The sequence below is a fragment of the Oratosquilla oratoria genome, chromosome 4 (assembly GCF_046742065.1).
Source record: "Oratosquilla oratoria isolate Oo_2021 chromosome 4, ASM4674206v1, whole genome shotgun sequence".
Taxonomy (NCBI): Eukaryota; Metazoa; Arthropoda; class Malacostraca; order Stomatopoda; family Squillidae; genus Oratosquilla; species Oratosquilla oratoria.
The window spans coordinates 39,930,375-39,945,260 of NC_134780.1; the positions used below are offsets into that span (position 1 = coordinate 39,930,375).

Sequence of the window (14,886 nt, forward strand, 5' to 3'; positions counted from 1 at the left end):
GCGTCCTCGTAGCTCCTTGCTTAATGCCACTGTGAAGTATCTTGTGGATAGTTTTCTGGATTTGTGCTGCTCAGTATTGCCCAACATCATTAACATGTTTCTGTAAATATGAAATTATGTATGAATTTTGGTCTAAATTCACCTAAAATTCAAACATCCATACAAAAACCATGTTTCTAGGGTATTAAAAATAAGTTAGGGGTTAAAAAAATAATATTTTTTTTAAATCACAGGGAAATTTAGTAAATTCTAACGGTTGATATATGTAGAGTAGATTCTGTTTTTTTTTTCATTTGTTACCTGATTTGTTGCTCTACAGTATATCGGATAGATAAAAATTATACCACAAAATATGCTTAGAAATGCCTAAAAAATCCTAGATAAAAATAGATTTGAGTTTTGGCTTTTTCAGATAAAAAAAGATGGGAGAGAGTACATTAAAGTATGAAAATATGAAAAAATATTTTTTGGACAGGTCTAGTGTGGGTGTGTTGAACCAGTACCGTTCTATTGTCTCTGTGAGCATTTTCAGGCCTAACACCCATCGTCTTTGATTATTTCCCAATTTCGTTTTTGTTTCTTATGGAGGAACCACACTGTGGCTGCTTTTTCTAGGCCAGGCCAGGCGCTAGGCCCCAGCGTCTCGTCTGTTGTTGACGCGACGCGAGAAGTTTCACCTAACCCTCCCCCCCACGCGCGCGCGCACGCACACACCCATCAGCGGCAAGTCGACTTTCACCTCTGCCCACCGCGCACGTGGTGGATACACGTTATGCTCATTTTCATTTTCACCTCATTATTTTATTGTGTTATTTACTTTGTATTGTTCTGTTTTGTTGCGTTGGACAAAATTTTACATCATACATACATACAAACATACGTGCACACATACATACATACATACATACACAAAGAACTCTTCCCCCCTTACCAGAGAGGTAGTCAAAGTCTAAAGGCATAATTCCACCCCCACCCATTCCATCCCCATCCACCACTCCCCTCCCTCTCATCTTGGCTCCTCCTGGATGACGGGTCATCCCTGCATTTCGCCCATCGCCCTGGGTCAGAAACAATGCAGCAAGACGCAGCACAGCCACAGCAAGGCCGCTTCGTTTAATCGCCGACCCCTCCTCTCCGTCCCCTCATGCAGATTGCAGACGGAGACCTTCGGGTTGCGTCAATCCCCATTCCCTACCCACTCCCTTCCATTCCTCATTGCATCATCCATACACAGCAATTCTCCCCTCACTTCTATCTTCTTCCCTTTCTTCTTCAACAGACCTCCACCTCTTGCTTAACGCCCCTTTCACCCACCCATTCATCCACCTCATTCTCGGTCGACCCTTCATATTCACTCCACCCACCTCACCTCTGCCTTTCACACTTCTTTTACTAATCTTCACCTATTCTTTCTATGTGTCCAAACCATCCCAATACTCTTCCATCAACCCTAACTCCTATCTCCTTTTCCACCCCTGCTCTCCTCATCCCTTTTCTCACTCTGTCTAACCGTGTAACCACTACCATACTTTGATATGTCATCTCAAAAATATTTTCACTATTCCTCTCTTCCTCTCCTATGTTCCATGTTTCTGTCCCATACAATGCTGTCGGCACAACCACTTCATACAATCTCCTCTTAGTATCCATTTCAAAATGTCTGTTTCTCATTACACTTTTAAAACTCCCAAGGCACTTATTTGCTTCTCTCAATCTACATTTTACCTCCACCTCCACTCCTCCCTTTACCGCTACATGCGACCTCAAATACCTAAAGCTATCCACTTCCTCCAGCCTCTCTCCTTTAATATTCACTTCCAATTTGCTGCCACCCTCTCTCCTTGTACATCTCATCACTTTACTTTTACCCACGTTTACATTCAACTTTCTCCCGCATCTCTTCCCAGACTTCGTCAACAACTCACTTAATCCCCCTCTGATCCTGCCACAAACGCAGTATCGTCACCAAACAACAACTGGCTTACTTCCCACTTTTCTCCTTTTTCTTTAACGCTTTGCAGTCCATTTCCAGTCCCTCGTATTTACCTCCCGCATCACCCTATCCATGTACATTGAACATCCATGGTGACATGAGACATCCCTGGCGAAGTTCCACCTTTACCTCAAACCAGTCATCCTCTTCATTTCTAATTCTAACACAGGCTCTACTACTCTTGACAGCCCCAGAATTCCTCCGATCCCATAAAGCTGCAAAACCTTCCACAGTGCCCTCCTGTCCATAAACCTTCTCCAAATCAATAAAGGCCCAACAAACATCCTTACCTTGTGCTACAGTTTTCTCATGTCTGTGTTGCCACAAAATTCTGATCCACGCAACCCCTACCTTTCCTAAACCTACATTGTTTTTTACCAATTACTCCCTCTGTTCCTCTCCTAATCCTCTCAGTCAAGACCCTCCCATAAGCCTTCCCAACTACACTTAACAAACTGATCCCTCTGACACTACTACACAACAATATTAAAATGTATACGAAACACAGTCGACACGGGATTGCGAATGCTTGTTTACGTTGACCTCGTTATGTCTCTCATTTTTTGTTATTATTTTTTCTAATTTGACTGTATGTGTACGCGGATGTGCGTACAGACAGTATGCATAGAATTGTGATATTTGTTGGTCCACAGAACCATGTGAACCCCTTAAAGGCCGGTTCACACGGCACTGCTTTTGACGCTAGACGCTAGCGTCTTTATTCGCCACTAAAATTGAACATGTTTAACCTTATGAAAGCGTCAAACAGAAGCTTCGAATTCATGGTTTTAGTCGGTAGCGAATTGTACTGTCTTGTAGTTTATTTGTTCACACCATGAGCCGTTTGGGAATTAAGACGCTTGTCCAAAGCGAATAATAGTAGCACCTTGTAAACGACGCTTAACGAACAGCAGTGACATTTTTCTACAATTGTTTATTTATTTATTTATTTACATTTTCATTTATCTGGTCATATAGTTGTTGCATTTCTTTTACGTTGTCTCGCACTTAGTTGCAGCATCCGTTGGCGAACTTTCAAATGACAAAAGATGCCGTGCGAGATGTCATTGTTGTACACTTCCGCCCATTGAGTATCGTGGTGGTGATGGTGGGTGAATCACTATGGTCTTGGTTCACGTGTTGGACACGTGATCGAGAGCTATTACCCTCGTGGATGAAAAAGACCTCATGATTATATGACCCGATCTGTGTGTGTGTGTGTGTGTGTGTGTATGTGTACTTACCTAGTTGTATTATACGGGAAGGGAGCTATCCTCGAGGTAACCCGTCTTTGTATCTTTCAGCATCAAGTTTGTTCTTAAATTCTTGAAGTGTGCATGTGTGTGCGTGTTTGCTTTCTCTCTCTCTCTTCAAAGAGGATGTTGACTGTAGAGTTTTATGCAACCAATATTTCAGGGAATTTAGTAACACCCTTACGGACCAGAGTCACACATCAGCCTTTTACGATTGGTGACTAATCCACATTATAAAAATAGTTCTGATAATTTTTAACTTTAACCCATGATCCTTTCTGTTCCCGTCAGTAAGTCTTGTCACTTCTGACTCCATTTCTTCGGCGCAATATTGTTATTAGGATAGAAACGCCGGTTATCACTGACGTAATAAATCTCTCCTTTCTCTCCTTCCATGTCTCCCATTTCCCTGACCCCACCTGTCTATCCTCCCGATTCCTCCCTCTCTCTTTCTGTGCGTGCGTGCGTGCGTGCTTGCATGTGTGTTACATGGAGCCCGGTCTCATATTCTCCACGTATCCCTCATTTTGAATTAATAGATGTTCTAGCTTGTGGTATATCATGTAATCAATCACTTGCCCCAGGTCTATTTTGGAGGAGACCCACGGCCTCTAGTTAACCGGCAGTGGCCTTAGGGCGGGGCAGTAAGTCGCATAAGGAAGATATTTGTTATCATCCAAGTAATAAAAAAATACAACACCTCTGCTTTGTGATTGGGCTACACCATTTAGGCTATTCTAGGTGTTGATGCATCTGTATGGGAAACTTATATATATGTAGTGCCGGTTATGTATTATTATGTTATTATTAGGTTGAATATATCTATAGGTTTAGGGGACATATCTAGGAAATCGGAGTTCCAATTAGACGTAGGACGTGAGGCGTATCTCCCCTCTGCCTACGTGACTTTTTCTCCTTGGTTACCATGACCACCTTTTTCACCTCTACCACACCCTCCAGGTTTTAGCAGGACAGGATGGCGTGCCCCAAACTGGTATTGGCTAGTCTGAGCCCATGGGGACGTAATTATGGATTAGTTTATTGACAAATTCCGCATATTTAGTGAGAAACTGGGAGAAATGGAATAGCCCCATGGCACCGGAATTATAATCATAAACGGGCGATGTGAGTAATTGGATTAAGGAGTTAGAAGAAACCATCGCCAGGGTTAAGGGATGGGAAACAGATTAGAGGGAAGGTTTGAGGCTAATGGAGCAGTAAAGCATCTTTCTAACGATTGTATGCACAATACAATATTCCATCACAATACAATATCACATCACATACACAATATCACATCACAATAGTTAGAAAAGAAATATTAGGGTGTGGCCTCCTTCACTCACCAGCCGATGGCGACATAAGCTCAGAAGGATGTATGGACTGTGGTTAGATTAAATTTCTACTTCCAGAACGGTTGGCGGATCATTATGGTGTAGCGGCCCAATTAAGTTGATTCACTTGGTTCACTTAATTTACTCATTTTATTCACTTGTACATCTAAACTGTCTTTTCTCGTGCAAAATGTCACACAAACTACCATATATCTTCTCCAAGTGTTATGTATCCTGTATAAATATGTATATTTAAATAATCGTTATGGTATGTTTGAATATCGCAATATAAGTTCCAATTTCCAGTGTTCAGTTATAATTGTACTTGGATTATTCTAATTGAAAAAGATGTGAATAAATAAAATGTTGATAGAATTTAATAATACATTTCGTTCAAATAAATTGATATACTCCAGAGCATTACATATACTGTACTTTAGACATTGTGTATGTGTTTGTGTGGGGGGATAGTGTACATCACCCAGCAAGTCGTCTACATTTTTTTGTTTATATCCTATGAGTAGCTCCGTGGGAGAATGATCCAAGTGCCAATGTCCGCTAGACCCTGATTTCGTGATCAATCAGCCGACAAGAGCTACTCATTGTCAGGTACTAACCAGTGCCCTTTTTAAAAAATAATGTTTGGCTTCGATTGCTATTTTAGCAATGCAATTGAAATTATAATTATGAGGAAGCTCAGAAAATTAGAAAGATTGAGAAGTTCCAAGTGCCTCCGAACATGTTTACACGTAATTTATTAAACCTTTTGTGCAATATTTTATTATATTGAACAGTTGCTCAGTAAAAGAAAATAAAAAAAAACACACATTATATATATATATACATCTATAATAAAAAAAAATAATGGTAGTGGGTCCAGTTACTTACACCTTCCCGTGGTAAAAAGCGTTACAGCCGAGTTTTGGCCGTGAGGGTTTTTTGTGTTCCAGAATGATTCTAGGTGTCAGGTTATTTGCGAAGAACGCGAAGAAAAAGAAGAAGAAGAAAAAGAAGAAGAAAAAGAAGAAGAAGAAGAAGAAGAAAAAGAAGAAGAAGAAGAAGTAGAACTCGAAGAAGAAATAAAAAAACTCGAAGAACTCGAAGAACTCGAAGAAGAACTCGAAGAACTCGAAGAAGAAGAACTCGAAGAAGAAGTAGAACTCGAAGAAGAACTCGAAGAACTCGAAAAAGAAGAACTCGAAGAACTCGAAGAACTCGAAAAAGAGGACTCGAAGAACTCGAAAGAGTTTTATGTTCCCAGACCTGTATCGAGAGACTAAAGCTTTAGCTGTGAAAGAGACGGTGAAGGTGTTTCAGCGAAAGCTGTTGACGTTTAATGAAAAGTTAAAAGAGGATAAGACTTACAAGTATAGTGATGCCCAGGGCGCGCAGCGCCCGCGCCTAAGGCGCAGCGCCGCAGGCCAAGGCCCCCGGCGTAGCCGGGCCGGCGCAGCCGGTGGGCTTGTATATATATATATATATATATATATATATATATATATATATATATATATATATATATACATATTTGTATATATATACATATATATAATATGATATAAGAACCACGTGCTATGTTGTGGGTATTCAACAGAAATGGAAAATCTGCATGGTCTCTTGTATTTATAAATTTTATAGGAAAGGGCGCAGATCCTCTCGACGCTTTTTCCCATTTCACAGAAAAGGACACTTATCGACGATTGGATGTCAGTTGTAGGTATGATTTTTTTTTTTTTTTTATGAGTTTGATCTTAGGGCCAGCATGTGGTGACCACAATGCCATTGACAAATAGAGGTGATGGTGGTGGCACTGGTAGTGATAGTACTAATGGTTACAGAAATTGTATATAATAATAAAATGTTATCGGTCTTGGTTTTGGTGAATAGTGGTTGTGATTATGATTGAAGACGGTGATTTTACCATGTTTTCTTATGCTCGTAATGATATTGCAAGTTAATACTGCTCAGGGTGAAGCTGCTGGAAATTGGTAGCATTCTTCAAGGGTGATGGTGTGTCTGGTTGATCTATATTAAAGGTTTATCAAGTGGTGGGAATCAGTATTTATGGCTGCTGATGGTGACACTGCAAGTAATGGTATTTTTGGTGGAAGGAAAGAGTAATGGTGGTGGTTTGCATGTAAGCCCTAAATGGAGTTATGAATGATATAGGTGTAAATTGTGTGATCATGTGGATGTATGCAAAGTATTGTGGGAGATTAACAGCATGATGTAAAAAATAATGGTGGTGTGCACAGGATAATACTAGAGATGTTAAAGGATGCTTTAATGATAGGGAATTATACTGTTGAATGTAATGATGTAATATATGTCAATTTTATTGTTTAAATGATGTAATTTACATATATTTTCTTTTCTTTTCAGGCTCAAAGAAGCAAGAAATCCTTATGTAGTCATCAGTACCTGAAGACTACATATGCTATCTTGCCATGAATACATCCATCAGAGTTTCATCTTGGACCTTCATGAATCTATTATTTACTAGATGAATCACATTCAAAGAAGAGGATGTTCTTACAGGAGACAAGAATAAATTCATAAAGCTTTTAGGTATATTCTTGATTATAGAATTGGAGGAACCAATGATGGGTACCTGCAAGGTGGACAGTGAACAAAATCATTTCCTTACCACCTGTCTTCAAACCTGTCACCACACTCACTTCCATCTGGAGGTGTAGACTCAGTCTCCAGACTAGGCCCAAGACAATTTTGACTGTATTTCCTCCACCTTTTCACATATGGAGGGCTGACAACCAGTGACTGTTCCTGTTCTTCTACTCCTATAATTCAGCAACTCTGAAGTAGTCCCGCATTTATACAACTTGGACGAGTTCAACATTTCTTCCCAAGGATATTGCCAACTACTGTGATGCAGTGGGATTCTAGTTAGTGAAACTCAAAGCAACAATTATTATTATTATAATTGGAATGGAGTACCTTGTATCAATTAAAAATCATTGGTGTGATTATGATGATAGTCACTTACTTGAGTTTCACTGACTAGAAACCTGTATCCCCACAGTAGCTGGCAATGATGCTCAAGATGTCCCATAGAAATGGAAAAAAATGTTAGACCATTGCCTGTGCTGTAGTATATGTGGAAATGTTTTTGTCACCAGCTTATTGTAGTAGGAGGAGGAAGGGGTCAATCACCAGTTGTCACGTCTCTTTATGTGAAGTGGTGGAGGAAACAGTTTAAGCTGATTGAGAGAGATCTTGGGCCTCCTTGGGGCTGGAGGTGAGCATATTGATGAGATTCTTTCAGATGTCCATGTTGCAGAGTTATCACAGGATTCTTTCATTGATCCTTGGTGTGACTAGATCTAAGCTTGTGGGACTGATTCATGATAATGAAATGGGGGAACTGCAAACATGATATGCTGTCAACATGCACATTCCTCATGTATGAATACACAAATTGGAGTAGATATCCTCTATTAAGAAATATTTATAATACCATGTGTTTATAGTCTCATTTGAATCCTTATTTAATTCTTGTACTTTTTTTTAATGTGCGTATTACATACATATGTGTGTGTGTGTGTGTATATGTATGTGTATATGTATACATACACTCATATGCCAAATAACCCATGCCCATCCAAAAACCCATTCATTGTCTGTCCTGTCTTAGCTCCTTGTGGAGCTAGTAATAACCATCATAGCACCTCATATGGGTATTATTAACTCTTAACACTGGACTGAATAAAATTGCCCAGTTGGCATTAGAAAGAAATATATACTGTGTAAGAATGTTCCTCATTATCTATGGGTTACTTGAAACAGACCAATCCTCTAATAGCAGCGGGGGAGTCCCCTCATATGAATAAAATCTTTTGGCAGTGGTTAGGAAAAAATATACGGGTGATCTCTGTCATTGATGGATTACTCTAATGAACATCAAGCATGAGCACTAAGGATGTAAAACTCAAGGTGAAATTTATTTGTGTGCCCACATTTGAAATATACATTTCTTGTATGGTTGAAATATGTTCATAATTAGGTATTTAGATGAACACATTTATTTGATGCTAATGAAAAATTTATTTTACAATGTACAGTACATCAAAAACACTGCTGAGGATAGCATACATGTGTGAAGTGTATATCACTGGTCTGCATTTTTATTTATTTATTTTACTTCTTGTGCACAGTGGGTGAGGAATTACTCAATCTACAACAAATTATCATAGTAAATGTTAGTAAATACAATGACTCATGAGGCTGCTCATGGATTTCTATAGTAAGAAACACTGGACTGTCGAGTGAGTTGTATTAGTACAAGTAAATTTTTGTTAATAGCTTGTATGACAAAGGAAAGGTGGGCACTCACAGATTGCCAGCTCACCTTATGTAAAAAAGTGTATGAAAGATGGAGGAACTGGGGTCATAGGCCCAGTCTGGAGACAGACCACATGAAGGCAAGGCTATTGGCAGGATTTGAAGAGTTGCAGCAGGGAGATTAAGCTCTCCAATGTGCCTATCACAGGACCATATCTTCCATATTCTCATCATTGGTCCCAGATAACTTTGTCTCAGTTAAGTCATTCAAGAAATTACAGACTATGTTGTATATGGGACTGGTGACTGGAGCCTGCGTATGGTGGTTCTAAGACAAGTGTTAGAGAGAATCATCCCCCAGTCACTTTCTTCTCAGATCCCAGTAACACCTTTGCCTTTATCTGGACGTGTAACTGAGAAACTGGCACATGGTCTCCAGACCAGACCCAAATTCTCCCTTATCTTCAGCTATCTCTCCTCCACATTTTTTGACCTAAAGAGAGTCAACAACTGGCAACTGCCTCCCTCCTCTCCCAAGCACGAATTGGTAACATCAAAACAGATTCAAATTTGCACACCAGAGATAACAGTCCATAGTTTCTTCCCAAAGCACACAAGGACCAGTGCTGATTACTGTGGGTCTGTGGTCTTCCAGTCACTGAAACTTAAGGAAACAATTATTATCAATACATTTGTGTTCTGTTGATTTGCCAATTATTTATGCTTTGCTCACACTTTAATTTTGTTCATTTCCAAGTAATACCCATGATTATTTTTCATTCTCCAAGAATTAGATACTACTATTTAGTAGTTCATTTCACGTACTCTGAAATTAGACTAAGTATGGTTACTAAATTGACTTTTTTATTGCTACTTTGTGGAAAACAATAATAAAGAAGACTCCAGGAAGTCACCAAATTCCTCTTTGTAGAGCATTATACAAGAATTATTTGCACTTACTTTTATGCAAGAGCTCTGAGATCCACTCACCCATCACATCATATCATACAATTACTGTCCATAGAATGCACTGGGAAACCAGTCCCAGCAGTATATTACTCAGACATCTATTTTAGGAATCTTCACCCAGTACCTCACAACAGCAATCCAAAAATATAAATGTGCACATGGATCACAAGACAGTCACTTCTAACTAGGCCAACAAATTCAATGCTTTAAACACCCTAAGACATTGACCCAGAAGAGAGATCATTATCAGGACATGAGCAGCACCCCCAAATGGAGTACCCTAGATAATTCCACAATATCTCTTGGTGGAGTTACCTGTGGCCTAACCCAGTGGGTGTGATCCGATTCCTCAGGGATGTGGGTGTCTAGTAAGAGAGATCCAGGGCAACATGACTGGAAACCATAAGTTTATTTCATCCCATGTATGCAGTGACATCAATTAAAGGCAGTTTGATGTAGGGAAAGGAGCACCACTGTAAGAATGGGATAAAAGAATGATCATGCCAGATGGTTTTATTCAGCTGAAGGGATATCACCGTAGGGAAAGGTTTGAATATCACTTTTTTCAGTCCAAGTTCTGCTTGGATTACATGTCTAAATGGAATTTTTATTCACAGGTTCACAATGCACTTTCTCTAAGTGACTGCAAGATGAGGGTGCTTCAGCTGAGGAGAGGAAGACTATTTCGAGTGGTACTCTCAGTGGTAGGGGTACTAGGGATACTGTTATTCCTGCTGTCCAGATCCCCCCATGTAAACACACTACGATCAGCAGGTGCTCTTGTGGTAAGTGAAGGTTAAATTTTGGTTCCTCTTTGGGGTATAAATTACATCATTATGGGTCTTTAAAATATAGTTTCAAGTTCTTTCAAAGATGCAGTAATTTTTTTTTTATATGGTGCCTTGTGTCTCCTGTGTGATGGCTACATCTGGTGTAGTAGGAGTCTGTTCCCATATAGTGCCGAGATGGTAGGGGTGTTCAGTGGGCTTTAATGTATATGTAGTGGGTGTGTGACCAACTCTGACATCCCCATGTAAAGGGAAAAGGGCCCTTGATGTTTGATGCTTACATATCTATGTGTAAGACTTGCATACAGTACATTTAAATGATGTCAAAATTGTTGGTTATACTCTGTATTAACAGCCTATTTTCATGGAAACTGATATCGGAGGAGAGCTTTGCCCCTAACTCCTATGAATTTGGAGGGGTTGCAGTAGTTGTCATTGTACTGTATTACCTACAACTTTCTATTAATTAGGTTTCCTTTCTTGTCATCAACATTCCTTGTTTATTTTACTGCCAGTTTTCAACTTTTACCTGTTGAACTTACTTCTTCCTTTGGGATCTACAGAGCAAAGCAAAGGAGGAAGTTGTTTACGTTGGCCCAAATAAGAATGGCAACTTTGAGCCAACTGACGACCAGCCTCGAAGTGGTCCTGGAGAAGGAGGAAAACCATATGATCTTCCTCCAGAAAAACAAAACGAAGGTGCCCAGTCTGTGAGCGAGTATGGGATTAACATGGTTGTTTCGGATGATATCGCAATGGACAGAAGTGTGCTGGACACACGACCTGAAGAGTAAGTAGTTGTCTGTGAATTGTAGTATTGGTGTTATTCTTTTTTTTTTTTTTTTTTTTTTTTTTTTAGAGACAAAGGGCCTCGCTTTTGATACATTACCTTCAACCCACACATCAAATACCTGATAGTAAAGGTAAAATAAGAAACTGAACATTTGTCCATTTGGAAGTACATCTTTGAGAGGCTGATACTTAATCTTCAAATTGAACCCCAGATTTTTTTTTTCTGACTGACTGTATTTCATAAACCTTTAAGCACAAAGAGAACTGACACTTCATGACTGCTCTCCTTCACCTGCTTCTTTCAACCAGTAACATGGAAACAGTTTCACGCCAATGCATAGACTGTAGCTGTGACCTGTTCTGTGTGAGAGGTGCCTAAGGGTGAACTGGCATTATTGGAAAAAATGTAAGATGCAATATTTGCATGGCTTAAGCAGGAATGAATGAAGGGGATGCAAGTATTGGGAGTGAAAGAAGTTCAGGATTTACCTTTACCATGCCTCACTACTTCACTTTGCAGGAAGTGGTTGATTGTGTGAAAAATAGAAATTGTATTTATGCTGTCAAATGTACAAGTTCCTTTCCTTTATCTATTTACTCCTTTCTGAATTTAGGTGTAAACACTGGCAGTACCCCGAGGATCTACCCACCACAACTGTGGTTATTGTCTTCCATAATGAAGGTTTCTCCACATTGATGCGTACAGTGCACTCTGTTGTCAATAGGTCTCCTCCTCAGTTCCTAAAGGAAGTCTTACTTGTGGATGACTTCAGTGACAAAGGTGAGAAGTAGGTCTTGGCCTGCTAATTGAATTGAATTTTCTTTAACAACTGAGTAATATAATTTTTTTCTGTGTGAGTGGTATCTCACCTCTGATCCTACTACAAGTACAGTGTCGTCATCAAACAGCTGGCTTATTTCCCATTTTTCTCTATTTTCTGTAACCATCTCCAATCCCCGGCCCATTACCCTTGGATTTACCTCTTGCACCACCCCATCCATATATAGATTGAACAGCCATAGTGACATGACACATCCCTAGTGAAGTCCCACCTTTAATCATTTGTATTCAACATGATTTGTATTCAACACGTGAAAAATACTTGTACTTTGCTGTACATACAAAGGGGTCTTATTTAGTAGGGAAGTGGTTTATAGCTTTCAATGTAACATCAAGATAGAATTTTGACATGATTGATTTCATGGACATATGAAGTGACCAGTCAATCAATCACTCTATAGCCCTGGGTCTCTCTTGAAATGACCATTGACTTAAAAAGTATTGTTGTAGGTTCATCAGGCGCAACTAGTTAGTCAGTTGAAGAGAGACTAGATGAATAAGAAAGAATAGTGGCATCATCAGAATATGTGAATATTTTAATGTTTTGCTTTTATTAAGAAGAGATTGCATGTGTAACTCAGCCAAATACAGAATATTGACTGAAAATTTTTAATTTCATTAGAAATATTTTTCTCTGAATGAGCCTGATTTTTTAGAAGAACTGTGCAGTTTTGATTAAGATCTGACTTCATCCCAATACAGCTAGCCTTAAGGATCAACTTGAGGATTACATAAAGAGATGGAACGGAAAGGTTCGTCTTATACGTAATGTTCAGCGAGAAGGCTTGATTCGAACAAGGACAAGAGGGGCAGAAGAGGCAAGAGGGGAGGTAGTACTCTTCCTTGATGCTCACTGTGAAGTCAACAAAAACTGGCTGCCACCACTTCTCGCTCCCATCTACAGGGACAGGTGTGGTCCTCTTGAGCACTGTTGCCCTGGTTTTTTAATCCATTTTTCATGTGATAGAAATTATTGATATCAATGCTTGTCTTTAGTCAGTGGACAAGTATAAGAATGTAGTAATCTATGTTATATTTATTTTAAGAATTCTTGTTGTTAAATATTTAAGTCCTTTATCATGAAAGGTGCACAGAACATTATAATATCTGCAAAAAGTGCAAGAATAATGGGATTTGTCCCTTACAGACATGTTATGACAGTTCCTGTCATTGATGGAATTGACCATAATACATTTGAATACCGACCAGTGTATGGAGCTGGCAGTAATTATCGTGGTATCTTTGAGTGGGGGATGCTGTATAAGGAGACAGAATTGCCACCAGAAATCACCTCAACTCGCAAACACAAGAGTGCACCATACAAGTAGGTATCTGCTTTATTTGTGATTTAATTTGTTTTTCTATTTGCCCTGAGTGTGGTGGTTTCATGCCAATCATAACATGTGAGATACAGATTTGTGTCTAACATGTGGTCAGCTCAAAACCACTGTTTTGGGCAGCATACATGTACAGTGGTGATAGACCACCAGAAGTTAAACATTTTAAATGCATCACTCACCCATCTTATTAATTTATTTATGAGTAGTTTAGGGTGGAGGGGCCATTAATTACAAAAAGAATGTCTGTTGAGGAAGATATGAATGAATGGAGAGTGATTGTAAATGGATTAGGAAATAATGTGACCTGTATGGATGATCTTGTCTGCTTCATATATTTCTCAAGTGGATAAAGGGGGGTTGGGTCATCATATAATGAACCAGTTCAGGAAAAATAGCTTTGGCTGTCAGGCCCAGCTGTGCAAGTGCTGTATTTTGTTTCATTGCCTCTGACTTGCAGTGTTGCAAGGGATAGGGACCACCCTACAACAAACCCCTTCAGATATCAACCCCACAGAAAAATCCCCCCCAAGAGAAACAAGAACCTCACTAGCACAAGTACATTCAGGTCTCCATCTATCACTAAAACAATACATAGAATAGGCCTGGCCAAAGAAACAGTGCCCCAGATGCAATCATAACACAGAAGACGCCAAACACCTCATCCTACACTGCCCCACCCTAACTATACCCAGACAACAACACAACATTTTCTCTTGAGTGATGTATGGGCCAATCCAGTGGCTGATGCCAGGTATCTGGGAACTGTGGGTTTCCTGCAAGAGAGACCCAGTGGAATAGAATGATTGTATACATGTATAAATATTACTCTATGTAAAATGTATGTATGTATTTATATATGTATACATATTCATATATGGATTTATGTATAAGGAGTGATTGTGCCAACAGCACTGTATGGGGCAGAAACATGGAACATAAGAGAGGAAGAGAGAAGGAGTTTGAATGTGTTTGAGATGAGGTGTCTGAGAAGTATGGTGGGGGTTACTAGGCTGGATAGAGTGAGAAATGAGGAGGTGAGGAGGAGAACAGGGGTGGAAAGGGGGTTGGGAGATAAGGTTGATGAAAGAGTATGAGGATGGTTTGGACACATGGAAAGAATGAGTGAAGAAAGGCCAGTAAAAGAGGTATGGAAGGCAGATGTGGAGGGAGTGAACATGAAGGGACGTCCTAGGATGAGGTGGATGGATGGGGTGAAAGGGGCTTTGGGGAAGAGGGGAATGTCTGTTGAGGAAGGACAGGAGAGGACAGAAGACAGG

At 39.7% G+C, this 14,886-nt stretch overlaps 1 protein-coding gene across 8 annotated transcripts in view; it reads left to right on the plus strand.

Annotated features, from left to right (window-relative positions):
• The window catches only part of Pgant7 (N-acetylgalactosaminyltransferase 7), a 46,832-nt gene that overhangs the window by 20,177 nt on the left and 11,769 nt on the right, over nt 1-14,886 (plus strand). For 5 of the 8 annotated variants that reach the window (XM_076183999.1, XM_076183994.1, XM_076183998.1 and 2 more), the window contains exons 2-7: nt 6,963-7,148; nt 10,466-10,633; nt 11,200-11,426; nt 12,043-12,209; nt 12,972-13,179; nt 13,417-13,593. In XM_076183999.1, coding sequence (XP_076040114.1) covers nt 10,499-10,633; nt 11,200-11,426; nt 12,043-12,209; nt 12,972-13,179; nt 13,417-13,593 — 914 coding nt within the window. In that variant the 5' untranslated portion in view covers nt 6,963-7,148; nt 10,466-10,498. Of the gene's footprint in view, nt 1-6,273; nt 6,298-6,962; nt 7,149-9,415; nt 9,519-10,465; nt 10,634-11,199; nt 11,427-12,042; nt 12,210-12,971; nt 13,180-13,416; nt 13,594-14,886 lie in introns of those variants that run through there. The other 3 variants (XM_076184000.1, XM_076183995.1, XM_076183993.1) reach the window with 3 other exon arrangements.